The sequence below is a fragment of the Sinocyclocheilus rhinocerous genome, unplaced genomic scaffold (genome assembly GCF_001515625.1).
Source record: "Sinocyclocheilus rhinocerous isolate Xijiao unplaced genomic scaffold, SAMN03320098_v1.1 scaffold174, whole genome shotgun sequence".
Classification (NCBI taxonomy): domain Eukaryota; kingdom Metazoa; phylum Chordata; class Actinopteri; order Cypriniformes; family Cyprinidae; genus Sinocyclocheilus; species Sinocyclocheilus rhinocerous.
The window spans coordinates 1208343-1223406 of NW_015646289.1; the positions used below are offsets into that span (position 1 = coordinate 1208343).

General features: G+C 37.3%; 3 protein-coding genes across 3 annotated transcripts in view; 2 read left to right on the forward strand and 1 right to left on the reverse strand.

The window, feature by feature from the left end:
- The first annotated feature begins 2366 nt into the window (after positions 1 to 2366).
- LOC107707203 (transcription factor HES-7-like) lies at positions 2367 to 3333 on the forward strand. Its single transcript, XM_016511136.1, has 3 exons — positions 2367 to 2414; positions 2632 to 2727; positions 2818 to 3333. Exons 1-3 carry the CDS (start codon positions 2367 to 2369, stop codon positions 3331 to 3333), a joined length of 660 nt encoding a protein of 219 aa, XP_016366622.1.
- Positions 3334 to 7387: 4054 nt separating this feature from the next.
- Positions 7388 to 9224, reverse strand: LOC107707189 (prefoldin subunit 6-like). Its single transcript, XM_016511125.1, has 5 exons — positions 9036 to 9224; positions 8570 to 8640; positions 8326 to 8450; positions 8152 to 8243; positions 7388 to 7419 (listed from the first exon to the last, which is right to left on the reverse strand). Exons 1-5 carry the CDS (start codon positions 9097 to 9099, stop codon positions 7388 to 7390), a joined length of 384 nt encoding a protein of 127 aa, XP_016366611.1. The 5' UTR covers positions 9100 to 9224.
- A 266-nt stretch (positions 9225 to 9490) lies between these two features.
- The window catches only part of LOC107707234 (39S ribosomal protein L11, mitochondrial-like), a 35382-nt gene continuing 29808 nt past the window's right edge, over positions 9491 to 15064 (forward strand). Inside the window, exons 1-2 of the mRNA XM_016511198.1 lie at positions 9491 to 9623; positions 14119 to 14285. Of these exons, the coding sequence (XP_016366684.1) occupies positions 14163 to 14285 (123 nt within the window). The 5' untranslated portion in view covers positions 9491 to 9623; positions 14119 to 14162. The remainder of the gene's footprint in view (positions 9624 to 14118; positions 14286 to 15064) is intronic.

The window sequence follows — 15064 nt, forward strand, 5'->3', positions numbered from 1 at the left end:
TGATGCCACAGTGACAATCTGCATTGGTAAAAGCATCGCACTTTTTTAAAAAACATTTTAAATTAAATTACAGATTTAACACTGAGCTGAAGCTCTTAATTAGCCTACATAAATTGCATATTTATTGTGACAATAATGAGTGAAAACAAATATCCTATATCATAATGATAAAAAAAATGTAGGCATATAAATTCCGTTTAATGTGGAGGCCATGGAAACAGTTTTATTTCTATACGAATATGCTTACTTTAAAAATAGAGAAAATATGATGCATTTTGAGCCCGGTCTCATGAAAATGCGTATAAATAGTAGCCTACGCCAAATAAAAACGAAAACTCGTGGTGTTGATACGCAAAAATGGACTTTGGCGTGCATATGATACGCATGTGTTTGGCGTGCATATAATACGCAGTTTTCGCGTGCATATGATACGAAATTTGTTGGCGTGCATATGATACGCATGTGTTTGGCGTGCATATAATACGCAGTTTTCGCGTGCATATGATACGAAATTTGTTGGCGTGCATATGATACGCATGTGTTTGGCGTGCATATAATACGCAGTTTTCGCGTGCATATGATACGAAATTTGTTGGCGTGCATATGATACGCATGTGTTTGGCGTGCATATAATACGCAGTTTTCGCGTGCATATGATACGAAATTTGTTGGCGTGCATATGATACGCATGTGTTTGGCGTGCATATAATACGCAGTTTTCGCGTGCATATGATACGAAATTTGTTGGCGTGCATATGATACGCATGTGTTTGGCGTGCATATAATACGCAGTTTTCGCGTGCATATGATACGAAATTTGTTGGCGTGCATATGATACGCATGTGTTTGGCGTGCATATAATACGCAGTTTTCGCGTGCATATGATACGAAATTTGTTGGCGTGCATATGATACGCATGTGTTTGGCGTGCATATAATACGCAGTTTTCGCGTGCATATGATACGAAATTTGTTGGCGTGCATATGATACGCAGTTTTCGCGTACATATAATACGCCCACAACCCTAAACCTACCCATCGCGTAGCATATACACGCCAAAGTCCATTTTTGCGTATCAGTACCACGAGTTTTCGTTTTTATTTGGCGTACTATTTATACGCACTTTCATGAGATCGGGTTGGCATTTTTGGAGTCGCGCGCCAAGTGAGATTAGCTCGTGTCCGTCAGTGAAAAGTACACGCGCATCCTGCTTTATGGTGAAAAGGGGGGGTTAAGAGGTGTGATGCCCAGGCTTTTAGAGCAAATCTGTTAAGTGTGCTGTAAGGTAGTGTTTTGATAGAAGTGTGAGCGATTAGGCCAAACATTATTGTCCCACGCTTACACTTGTAAATTGTTGGAATGATCAAGTGGATCCTCAGGGATTAAGCAAAGCAAAACTTTTCGGGTGAGATTTGAAACTTTTTGAAACTGATTATTGTTTGTTTGTTTGTTTTTAATAAGTTTTGTAAGTTTTTTTTAAAGCTTCCATGTCCATTTTCTTTGATAAAAAGCCGTTTCCAAATGAAATTAGCTGTAGGCTGTAGCCCTCGTTCCTTAGGCAGGAAAATTATTTGCGAACACACGAGAAGACACCACACACATCAAAAGACCACTTTCAATTGAAGCCACACTTCAGTGACTCAACCAAATCAAACACGTCCTCGACGCTTCAGTGTGTAGGGGGAAGACTGTGATCCGACCTGATAGCCTACTCTAATGAAAAAGCAGTGATAGTAAACTAGTTGAAAGAAGTAAAATACCTTAGGCTACTTCATTTTTATTGTGAGATTGAATTTACAAGATGGATGGACTGTGCAAGTCAATATTTAGCCTATGAAAGCACCTTATCCTGGATTAAATATTCTCACATAGCATTGTTAAATACACAACCTGCAGAAACAGTAATAGCCTACTGTGCAGTGTTATAACTGTCCAAATGGCTAAGTGCACTTTATTGTCTATCGATAATCATAACGATTTGAAATCACAGCAGGTAATATGCCTAATCGCCTTTCAGTGGTTCTTTTAAATAGGCCTTATAACGCATGTGAATGGTTCAACCCTTCTTTATAATCTTTGGCAATACCTTAACTGAATAGCGATCGTTTAAACATCCCAGTGGGGGGCTAAATGGGTAATTATTGGCTCTTACTTCACAATTGACATTATTTACAGACATTGTCTCTTTCGTCCAGCTTGTTTGTGAATATTAATGAGGGGCTAGCTCACGGACGCCTGTGATTGGTTCGTCTACTTTTATTATTCATAATGAGAAGATTAGGCGTGTACTGACCGTACCATAAATGAACTGAACTCCAAAACGATGCTTATAATCTCACTTCAGAGGGATTTCGTTAATCGCCAAAATGAGTAAACAAGCTGCTGACATACCAGAACAAAAAGACTCGAGACGGGTAAAAAACAAACTTTGTTTCACAATGTATTTTCAGACATATGAAATATAATTATAATTCACATAGCCTATAAGCCTTAAATATTGGGCTATTCTGTGTTATTTTGTGGCAATGTGACAAAACGTGATATGAAGATTTGTTACTTATCATGTTAATAAGGCTTTTCAGAATGATATTTTACCATAATATTTCAACTACACTATTTTTAATGTTACAGGTCTCAAAACCTCTCATGGAGAAAGGAAGGAGAGATCGCATTAATCAAAGCCTAGAAACTCTGAGGATGCTATTACTTGAGAATACACACGATGAGGTAAATTAGATTTCTAAATAAAGACTCTAACTTAATGTAGCCCGTAAAAGATGTCTTTATCTGTCCACATTTTTTTCTTCTTTTTAATAGAAACTCAAGAACCCTAAAGTCGAAAAGGCTGAAATCCTGGAAAGTGTTGTGCACTTCTTAAGAGCTGAACAAGGACTGTGGACTGACCCTTTTAAAATCACCAGAGGAAAAAGAGCACGCACAGAGGAGTCTGATGAGGACCTAAGTTCACCTAGCAAATGTCAGAGCTACCATGATGGAATGAGGACATGTCTGATACGACTCAGCAATTTTATTGCTAGCAAGAGCCATGAGTTTGGACAGGGAGTGGAGAAAGCATTTGGAAACCTTCACAAATCACACTCAATGCAAGCCCAGCTACTGTCCACACCATCCCGCAGAGAAACTCAGGTGCATCTCAATGAGGACTCATCACTGCCAGCACAGCAGCATCTCACTCATGTCCAACTGAGCAATTCCTGCACACCATCTGGCTGTGCGAAGCTTGCACAAAGAACTGTTCTGTCTGCTCCCACCATGACGTCAAGTCCTAAGCAACCTGCAATGCTCTGTGACGCTGTCTGGAGGCCTTGGTAGAAGATCACGTCCAAAGTCCCTGCAAAGCTCTCTAAAGACTGAAAAGGCCAGGTCTACAGTGATTAATGATTCTGCAGTGTTGGAGCAGCACTGGGTCAATAGACTGTGAATTGTGTAAATATGTGGATTTTGTACAGTAGATGCCAAAGATTTATTTTGATATAAAAAGGCATTGAGAAATCTGTGCCTGTATAGTGTGTTTGGTGATCTTACAGCCGAACAAACAAGATACACATTTGTGTTGAGATGACTATATTTCTTAGTTAGAACTTTGATGCTTTTATATCAACAGAATTTTCTTTCAAGACTTTTACAAAATCAATTTTTGATGGAGAATCATGTACTTAACCCCTATGGAATAAAATCGCTGTCAAAAATAATCGTACGTAATTCAAAGCATTTGTGTGTCATTTTAATTTACTCGTGCGTAATTTAAAAGTATTGTATGTAATTCTGTTTTTTGTCAGAATTGGATTCCACAGGGTGAACATTTCAATGGTTTTGTTCTTATTTTTTTAACTTGAGTGCCAAGAAAAATTTCAGAGCACAAGTTCATGTCATTTTTTATTTTTCTCTTTGCGGTAATTGCCAGATATTTGTGTTCTTCTAAAACATTGAAAAATTTTCATTTCATTCAAGAGATTCTGTTTTCGTCGAAACAAAATAACAAGGCTTTGTATTTGCTGTTATTTTTCATGTCAGCAAAACGTGAAATGTTACTTTGAACAAAGAATTAAACCTCTCTAAGGATATATTCTTTTATCTTTGGCCTATTTGCATGTCCATTAATTCATTTCCTGAGAGATATTCAGCATGAACGGCATTGTTCTTCAGACACGGTGTGAATGTTCAGCGTTCCAACGTGATAACGGTAGATAACTCGATAACAGGCCTGACATTTGCAGATTTTCATTGGGCAATTATTTGGTCATCTCGGTAATGTTGCACTTAATCTATGGAAGATATAATGCATTGAGGTGCAGATTGCTTAGGTGTGGTCTAAACGGGCCTTTGTCAGAGCAAATGTTGTTTGATTTATCAGAACATGATGTTGGAATTTGATAGTAGGGCCTACTTTGCCTATTTATATATAGGCCTCAATATTCTGTAGGCCTATGTAGATACCCGATCCAATATGGTAGCCTATATGATGACAAAAAGTTCAAGTCACAGACCCATAATATAACCAGGGCCGGATTTACGCATAGGCATTTTAGGCACGTGCCTATGCTTGCTCGTCCAGGGGGGCCCAAACACAATGAAGAGATATATATATTATTTTTGTTATACTATGGGATATCTACAACAGTAAAAGAACCAAAACCCCAGAAGACATTGAGCGAATAAATATAACAAACAATAGGGTAAAAAATGACAAACAATTTACATGTCTTCAACCTTTTTTATATACGGAAATCACACTTTCTTTCTCCCGTTCTCTCTCACACACGCACACACATAGACTCGCACTCGCGCACACACGCGGAGACGCTGACAGAAACGTGTCAGAGCTCGGCTGACCCGCAAATTTATCAATAAAAGAGTTTCGCAGCTGAAAAGCTACATGACATTTCTCAGTAGCGAGGTTCTTGAAGCAGTTCAACTTAAAAATTCGCTATTAGTAGACGCTGCTGCTGAACACTGCTGAGAGACACACAGAGCAAGAATTCACATGCACTCAATCTCTCCCTCTCTCTTTTGCTCTCTCTCTCTCTAATAACTGCGTTAGACTGCATTAATAACTACGTTAGCCTGCATATCAATGGCTCAAGCATCTGTTATTAGCTCTAAAATGACGTTTTGGAATTTGCAACGGAAGGTTTGGGATGAGGAGCGTAAAAAATTAGCTAGTTCAACACCCACGAGATTTCAGGACGGAAACATGTCAAATGTCTTGAAACAAATCATCTGAACAATTGATGTGTGATTGTGACTCCAGGCCGTTAAAATAATATAACGGACAGTTTTAGCAACAATAAAACTGTCGCAGATATTTAAGTAAATGAAGTAAATAAAGAAAAGTTATTTCAAGTACTTTTTTACTTGCAACAGATCAAATGAAATATTTTATTTCATTTTAAACAGCTATCCCACCCCTCTCCTGCATCTGATTTTATAGCTTGATTTGGTTACAAAAAGTTTTGTTCTTGTCTGTATGGATGTAACAGCTATCTCAAGCCCACCATAAGTGAGAGTTCAGCATGAAATACAATTAAAACATTTTTTTTTTTAAACTCTGGATAAATTAATAAAACCAAAAGTTTGATCTCAATTATCCTATCAGTATATAATCTGTGTGCCCAAATGTTTTGGAAAATTCGACTGAACGCGATAAACGATTTGTGATTTAATCATGAGGTCGTTTTTCAATAGCCTATAATTTATTTTAGGCTTTAACATAGTAAAAGTTAGGCCAAGTCTACTACTTTAACGACTTCGTTATCTACATGACAAACCCTACAATCTAAAGTATTTAAAGACTAAAAGTTGTCATAAAACCATGACTGGAAAGTAGATTTAGGCTACCACTAGATATAATGGCTTAGTTGTACTTAACGCTCATACTCTCCCCTAAATCAACCTTCATGCGCAGCTTTGTTTCGCTTTGTCGCTTTGGATAAGCTCTTAGATAAACGAGTTTTAGCTGAAATGAGATTAGACCTTTGAATGATGCCATGCACCGGCTGATGCCTGAACCCGTTATTACAGACAGATAAGTCTCCCAAATGCCATTCAACACAAAGAGTGTAAATAGATTATCCAGACCGGATGTGTGCTTTTGTCTGTTCTGATCAACAAAGACCAATGCACGCAGCCAAGTATATCAAACGTACAATTATAAAATGTAAAATGTAATGTAAAGTAGTCCTATGAATTATTCTTTGACTATTGAATGTTGTGCTACCATTAGTTCTTAATTAGGTTTAGCAAACGATTTTTTAAATCCATAGAAATTAATTTAGACCTCAGAAGTTAGCAGGCCTTGCTGTCTAACTGTAAAGTTGTTTAACCGTAAAACTATTTCTTAGACACTATAGCCTATTTAGTTTTGTGTTTTCATTTCTTTTTGTCACTTATTAATTTCATCACGTCTAAATTATTTTTTTACTTTTTAGCCTACAAATAGGCTATTTTAATTGGATTTCAAAACTTACTTTCAGTTTAATATATTTTATATTGACATCCCGCTATCCCGGATAACCCCCACCCCTCCCCCCATAACAAAAACTTGCAAGTACTGTCTAACTTGTCTAACTTGTTGTAGAATTTATAATAAATAATCTGTTAAGGGAATATTTCCCCTAGATATTTATATTACAACTGTGGCATGTTGTAGCTATTGGTTCTAAATGTGAAGGCGATTGTTTCTTCATAACAAATGCTATATTGATTAATTTAAAAAAGTCATTATTGGCCTGGTAATGATTAATAGGCTAGTCTTATTATTTATAACAAATGGTATACAGTTAGGAAACTATGGTACATGGCCTTCAGATATTCCAAGAGATGGCATAGATTAAATCATTAAGAGCCCGATGAACTGTTAAGGAGTGAGAAATAAACAATATCAATATAAGAAAATGTTAAGATTGACTTCCCATGGCATGTTGATTTAGAACAGTAACTACAGCCTATAAGTGCCTAAATAATATAAAATACATTATAGGCCTATATATATATATGGACCTGTTGTCAGATGTTGCCAAAATACGCACGAACGTTAGGTGCTGACTTTCTCTCTAAATGTCACCTAACTCATGGGAACAACGTTTATAGCAAAGCCATCGTCACACTTTACTAGTACAACATGTGTTCCTTCTGGCCATTTGGCAAAGAACTGTAAAATTAAACCGACGCGTGTCCTGACCTGGTTATGAAAACAAACGCACAGTGCAGAAGACGCGTGTTTAGGTGACGATCGAGACGCGCACGCGTTTTGCTGTAATACACGTGAAATCACGGTCACACTCTACTTCAAACAACAGTTCAAGTGAAAAACAGTGTCTATTTGTTTTCAACAATCATTACATTTAATATTGCCATTATATGTAGCCTACATGTCGGCGGCTTGTGGCATCTCAAAGCCTGGAATGATAAAGCTTCATTCCCACTTTACCGTGCATAATTCACCCTAGGCCTACTCAGTCCAGAAGGTCTACCTACTTCAAAAAGGCGAATAATACCTCTGTTTAATTAGCTTTGCATATTATTGTTTCGATAAATAGCTAATCCCTTTAGGAGCTTTACGCCACAGTTTACGATTTGGATTTAACGCGGGTGTGCAACCTGCTTTTAAAGCGTATACAGCTCCCTTACAAGTAGCGCCGTTCTTCTAATGCCTTTTATTCATGTGCGTTAATCCCCGGCGGGTGGGAAATGAAGGGGGACAGGTCCCCCTCCGCGGGATATTAATTGGAGGTATTCTTATTTAAATATTTGAATTAAAAATTAAATAGTTAATGCTGTTTGGTGAGTGTTACAACACAGTGGGTAATACAACCACTGAGAGTGTTGAAAACTTGACATCAATCACTTTTTTTTCTTAAAGGTGCAGTAGGAGATCTTGGAAAATGCTAACTTTAGCCCGATAGCACTGAAAGCGAACGTCCCACCCTCCCTGCAATTGCCGTCCAAAGCCACGCCCCCTGAACGCATTTACGCTCACAGATTAATGATTGCTATCGGGATGTGAAGAGACTTTCAACCAGCATAACAAAAAATGTTTCTAAAGACAATCAGCTATTGCACCTTTAAAGGGGTCTTTAAATGGGGTCTGATGCTTTTTTAAAGATCATTATTTTGTGTATTTGGTGTAACAGAATATGTTGACATGCTGCAGGCTGGACAGAACTTCCCGATGCTGCTCAGACTTCCTCTCCATCTCCTTCAGTAAAGTTTCATAGCGCTGACTGAGATGAAGAAGAGATCAGTTAGGGGTTTGCCTATGTGAACTACACACTCAAATACAACAGAATCAAATGCAATACATACATTTCACCATTGATGTATTCCAATCTCTTGCTCACTGTTGCTTTGGCTTCATCCAGATCTTGTTTGACCAAAACTGGTCCAATTAGTTTGTAAACTGTATTTTGGATATCCAACAATGCAAGCTCCTACAGAGGGATGACATGTGGTAAAACATGATCAACATAAATAAATGAATGTGTATATATTGTAGCATGACAAAAATGAACATGCAAATGTGGAAGATACCCTGTAATTATGTTCTTACCTCCTTAACAATATTATTTTCAGTCAATTGTGCCTCCAGTTTCTGTCTTGCTGACATACTTTTACTGACATCTGCGAAAAATAAAACGAGTTAACAGTTTCTACGTTCACAAAAAAGAAATTACAGAAAATAATTGTATTATGCGCATACAAATACAACAGCAACCCAATCCTATTTAAAATGTACATTACATTAATCTAACGTTTCTACAAGAATAAGATAAAAACACTTAGGAAAAGGTGACTGTATTAAGAAAGCGGATCACTATGACAGCTCTGGACAGGTGTTGACTAACAAGCTAAATCAGTCCATCTTGAGAGCCTGATTTGTGACAGCAGGCACTTCTTTGTGCATTGTAGTCAAATATATAAAATATGAGCAAAATGAATGTCAATATGCACATGCAGAGAGTGTTGGAAGGCCTGCTATAATGGATAGCTGTCTAGCTAGCGTTGTGATGGCATACCTTTTTGCAGTTGTTGATATTTCTCCAACTCTGACTGTAATTTCTTCTGAATCGCTTCAGCCATCACAACAGCTATTCTAATTACTGATCCCTTTATATGTTTCTAAATACCAACAAACAGAGGTATCTTATAACAAAAGCAGTAAGCCAGCACACGGATCATGCACACAGTCTGGGGCGCACGGGAAATGACGCAATGCTCACGTGGGGGTTTTGACAGTCGATAAAAAGAGTCACTTCGCCATCTAGTGTTGAAAATGAAGCCCAACAATACAAATGTTCATTGGTTTTCACTGACGCGACTTCAAATAAACACTGTGAAATGGGCAATAATAAAATATATATATATATTTTATATTATATTTAAATGTTATGTAGCTTTCAATATAAGTAATTTTCATTATAAATACTATATTCCTCCTGTATGTATAGGCGTAATCCTCCTCCTGTCCATATGGGGGCAGTCTATCTGGTTTCACTAAACCGTCTGAAGTGACAGTAAAGGCAATATGGCAGCGCGCATGGTTCAAATACTAACGTGAAGGTCTTTTTTCGGGTGTAAGTGGACACATATTATCCCACTAGCAGGTAATGTAAATGATATCTTTGCTTATATCATAATCAAATGTATCTTCTGTTTTAAAAATGTACCTGAAGCTGCTTATTAACCATCTCTAGATAAAATGCTGTCATGTGCTATAAGCATGTAATGATGTATTATCATTTTTAAGCAATGTTATTGTTGTCATTACCATTATCTCTACATTTTCTTCAAAAAGTGTTTTATTTCATTGTTTAGTAAACGGTGGGAAACTACAAAATACAGCAATACTTAAATTGTACAGTTTTGTAATGACAGTCAGTCATTTAAATTGAGGTTCTTTGTTTTCCATTATTTACTAATGTGCTTATTATGCTTGCATATACTAAATAATATGTTAGTTAAATGTGTATTATGCGATGTTAAATGCTTCCTTTTATAGAGTTTTGACATACAGCATCCTTCAAAGGGCAAACTGGAATTTAAACAGCTCTGGTCATGTAAAAACTTTCAGATGAAACTGTCCATTTTCATTTATAGTCGAAAACTCTGTTTGAAAAGCACTCCTTTTGGAGCATCCAGACTCAAAAGTAAATTTTGGTCACAAATGTTATTAGTTTGATTAATTAGACTATTGTTTTCAAATCAACTGGATATATGTAGCTGTGTTACATGTTGCTTAACTCAGTACCATTATATTGCAGTTTATTATTATTATTATTATTATGCTTTTTACTATTGTTGTTGTTATCCAGGCAAAGCTGCAGGTTGGATGTGTTTTTGATATGCTACAGTTTGTTAGTGTGTCGTAGTATTGTAATGTTACTCAGAAATACATAAATCTAAAAAAGGCAGGTTCTTATGAAGATATCATCTGGGGTTAATCAGACAGATTGTTTTGTGCAGGAGTGAAAGTATAATGGTTAAGGGTCTGAATATTTGTCTGTAAAATATGTTGCCTGAAGTTTATCTAGGCCCCTGATGATTTCAAGTCTGATCTCAGCAGTTTGTGTGGCACATTTCAGAGCTGGTTGTTGTAAAAGACTGATTTTTAACACAATAGCACACCTGCAAGCCTGTTTTGTGAGAGAGCCAGAGAAACTGCTCAGTGCTGTTGCTCATTTAACATGCACAGAGAGCTATTTCATGAAGGTGCGGCAGAAAACAGATTGCTTTATTCTGAGAGAGGATGGAATGGAATTTGGTTACTATTTTATGCAAACTAACACTATAAAGTTGACCTTGGGGGAAAAATACATAATGATACATTTTCAGAGTGAAGTAAAAACTAAGATACTAAGCAGATACCTGACCTAAAATACACTCTCTGAATTTATCACTAATTAAACCATAATATTCACACATTTTTATATTTGTTGACTGAAACTAGTGCTCATAAGTGTTTTAATGATGTTATATTTGACATACTTCGATGTCATTTGAGTATTCCCACCTTTTTCTAGTTTGCTGTTGTAAATTAGGAGGCAGTTTAGCTCTTTGCTGAGGTTATCACAAATTGCAATCTGCGGTCTTGTCAAAATCAATATGCACCTGGAGGGCATCAGAGGAATTGAGCTGAATTCTGAAACAGCAGCCTGCTTGCTGAACTGCGACTTACGTTGCACCATTGTTTGTTATTTGAGGAGGACAGAATCTCAGTTTTGTGTCTATATGTTGCTTAATTTAGTTGCGTTTAGTGAGCAAATGTTTTCATTTACTGTTGTACACAACATTGAAAGCAGGAAGGCCAATTTTCTCATATCTTCCCATTTCGTGCAAAATGCAAGCTGGTAGAAGGAATTAAATAATTTTACCAGTCATTTCTGCTATGCATAAAATGTTTTATGTACTTTCCTCCTCATTTATTTTCCAGCTTTTGTCTACTTTGCGAAAACCACAATTGCTTGTTCAGCAGTATTTTAAATGGGCTATTCTTGCCTCAACAAACATGTTTTCCCATGTCTGCAAGTTCAATTTGTCTCAAACCAAAAACAGATATATCAAGAGAACGAGAATCCAAATGAACTGGCTGGCTTTCAAAAGTCGGGCTGTAAATCTATATATGTAAATGTGAAGCTGCAGAGGGAATGGTTTTGAGGTTCTTAAATCACTTCATAAAGAGAGTCCTGTCTCTCTTTGTCATCTTAAATCAGGAATGATGTAGCCCTGCTAATGCCATTGACTCCCTTGAGTGTTTCATTTTCCTGAAACCTGGTTTTATCCCTTTGAACTGAAGTTTGACAGAACAGAACAGCTTTAGGTTTTTCTTGTATTACTGCTTTCTCTGAATTTGCATTAAGATATTAATTCACTTACTGAGTCTAGGGATTTTTAACATCCAAGTATTTTTTCTTTTTTTTGGCCAATGGACAAAATGCTCAACAAAATAAATAAATAAACCTGAGCCACATTCATTTATTGCTAATGGTATATTGCCCTATTTTCCCAATGCAATTTAAAATCCCAGAGCTTGGCATTTCCTTTTTATCATTGTTACGGTCAAGATACTTCAGTGTGAAACATTGCAACAATTCATTTTCAGGAACCAATTGTTTGTACACCGACCTAATTATTCTCTGTTCAAACAATGTAGAAGAAAATCACATTGACTAAAGATTCATTTGTAGCAAACAAACAGATACGGATGGACCATGCATTGATGGTTTCAGTGTTTCCAGGACATTAAATGAGCCTAAAATCTGATATTGTAGACAAATCAAAGCATTATTTTCACAGGGTAAAATGTTGGGTCATGCAGTAGCTATATTTTCAAGTCCCCAATATTAAGCAGCACAACTGTTTGCAACATTGATGATAATAAGAAATGTTTCTTGAGCAGCAAATCAGCATATTAGAATGATTTATGAAGGATCACGTAACCCTAAATAATGGCTGATGAAAATTTAGCTTTGTTATCAAAGGAATTTTAAAATATGTTCAAAACAGTTAATTTTGATCAAATAAATGCAACCTTGGTGAGCATAAGATAGTTCTTTCATTAAAATCGAAATCTTATCAACCATAAGCTAGTGTATTCATGCTGTTTCTTATTTCCTAATCATAATACTTCAAACAAAACACGTTTTTTTTCCTGAGAATATCAAATATTTTTCTCAAGCAATTTAATCTAATTTGGAAAGCCGAAGAGTGCTTCAAAGCAGGAAACCCAGCAAGCACAGTGAAGTTTGACAGAACATGCCTGCAGTCCATAGTCACTCATCCTCATATTTTTTCTTTCATCGTGTATTTTATATCCCCATCACGTCAACAGAGTTGCTTTAAATGGAAAATAAATTTCATGCATGTTATTGTCGGCACCAAGTAAACCATCCCTCAAAAAAATTTAATTGGTGCCAAACACAATGTTCCGAATAAATTGCTTCAATTCAGCTCACAGGATTGTTGATTGTCCTCTTCTGCTTCTGAATATGTTAAAACGGTTGGACCTCCTGCCAAGAAGTGGAGGTTTACCAGCAGCCCAACCTTCCCTGACTGCCTCTTAAATTGATTTGAGCTTCAACATGCTTTTTAAAACAGCAAAAATATGTTTGGAGAACAGCATGAAATAGAACGGTGAAATGAAGGACAGCATGTGATTGGCATTTTAAAGAAAACCCTGAGAGTAATTTTAACGCCTATATACGCTGTTTCTGCTCTCCACAGATAGCCTGTGTATTCTAAGATCCAAGACGTTTCGGTGCTTGCGAAAAGCTCTCTTTGCTTGTCTCCTTGCGCGCACAGATGTGAGGATTAACTTGGCATTAAAACCAATGGCGCGTTCCAACGTGTGGCTAGCGAGGTGTGTTTATTTCACCTCTGTCCTCATCTCCCTTGCATTTATGAATATATAAATAGTCAGGTTAACTTGGGAACAGAGCGCTGTGAATAATTTTGAGATATTGTTTTCATCTGGGTTGAACAAGTTCTCCTGTCATATGTGTAATTAGCCAGGCTGCGATCGGCTGAATGACGTTGAACACGTTGCCGTTGGTGTATATCAGATTATGGGGTGTGGTTTTTATGACTCATGCTTCCCTGAGCGCATATGTTTCAGGCCATTTCCACCACTCAACTAATTGATTGAATCATGTAATTGAATTCGGTCTTCAATGGAAAAACCAGGTACTACTCTTTCGCCCTTGCGTGTGACGCTAATTCTGTGCGTGTTTTGGTGCTTGGTGGCTGCTGTCCAATCTGCTCCATCGACCTTTCCTGATCTAGACCCATAGAGCGCTAGCTAACCGTAATGGATCAGCAGAGTGCAGGGAATCATTGAAGGCAGCCAAGCACAGAAGCTCCTCGAGTGCGTGACGCACCTGTGCTTTTATCCCTTATCTCTGAAGGGCCTGAGGTTTCATAGCACTTCGCCTCGCGACTGTCTTCACTTACAGCGTCTCGAGATAAGGCCACTGTGCACTCCTGGGAGAGCTTTTATGGATTGGAGACCTTTTCACTTTTCAACCTCTGGACAAGACTTGATTTTTTTGTTGTGTTGAATTTGTAATGAATTAAGGAGACCTCTATAATTACCTTTCCCAACAGGCAAAGCGGACGGACAGACGTGTGGCAGGCCAGACACATAGACAATGTCTAAGATATCTAAAGCAGCCAAGGCGGTGAAAAAGTTGGATACTGGAGGTGTGATCAGAGCAATTGTAAGGTCTGGACAGGCGGCTCCTGGGCCTCCACTGGGCCCCATCCTGGGACAGGTAAGCTTTTAGACCTCTCTCTTTCACCATTGATTTTTATTTCTACTTCATTATTTTATTCTTTATTATGTTCGTGGCCTTTGCTATGCAGTGGTTCTTAACCAGGGGTACCTCAGCAGACTTTCAATTCATTTTTTCCCCCAATTCATTTTAGCACATCCCATTTTTTAATGGGATTTTGTTAAATGACTGAAATAAGGTCTGTGGTTAACACAAGCTCAAGATTTTTCCATGTTTTATTATATGATATACAATACATCAGTAATACTTGTAATTGTTAAAGGGGTCATATGATGCGATTTCAATTTTTCCTTTCTCTTTGGAGTGTTACAAGCTCTTGGTGCATAAAGAAGATCTGTAAAGTTGCAAAGACTAAAGTCTCAAATCCAAAGAGATATTCTTTATAAAAGTTAAGAGTCAGCCATGCCTACCTAAAACGCCTCGTTCTAACACGCCCCACATATCTACATCACTATGTGGAAATATTAGCATAATGCCGCACAAATGTGCACGCAAAGAAGGTGTGGTTTCAGGAACGCAGTAGTGTTGATGCAGCCATGTCAGGGAGAAGCTGTGTTTCAGTGCGAAAGCAAAAGCACTTTATTTGGCCTTCCGGAAGTAGATGCAATTAGGAATCATTGGTTAAGATTTATTTACAACAGAACAGCACAACCCAGATGTTCGAATTTGTGCAACACATTTTATGGACGACAGTTTTTTGAACCTAGAAGAGTACAAAGCTGGCTGCTCACAAAGGTTATTTCTAAAAAAAAAAAAAA

Coding starts and splice junctions, on each gene's coding strand:
- LOC107707189 (XM_016511125.1), bottom strand. CDS start 9,099: ATGGCTGAAGCGATTCAGAAGAAATTACAGTCAGAGTTGGAGAAATAT. Junction 8,641..9,035: donor ATATCAACAACTGCAAAAAG/GTATGCCATCAC, acceptor TATTTTTCGCAG/ATGTCAGTAAAAGTATGTCA. Junction 7,420..8,151: donor GCAGCATGTCAACATATTCT/GTTACACCAAAT, acceptor TTATCATTCCAG/GCTTTGAGATGCCACAAGCC.
- LOC107707203 (XM_016511136.1), top strand. CDS start 2,367: ATGAGTAAACAAGCTGCTGACATACCAGAACAAAAAGACTCGAGACGG. Junction 2,415..2,631: donor AACAAAAAGACTCGAGACGG/GTAAAAAACAAA, acceptor TTAATGTTACAG/GTCTCAAAACCTCTCATGGA. Junction 2,728..2,817: donor TTGAGAATACACACGATGAG/GTAAATTAGATT, acceptor TCTTTTTAATAG/AAACTCAAGAACCCTAAAGT.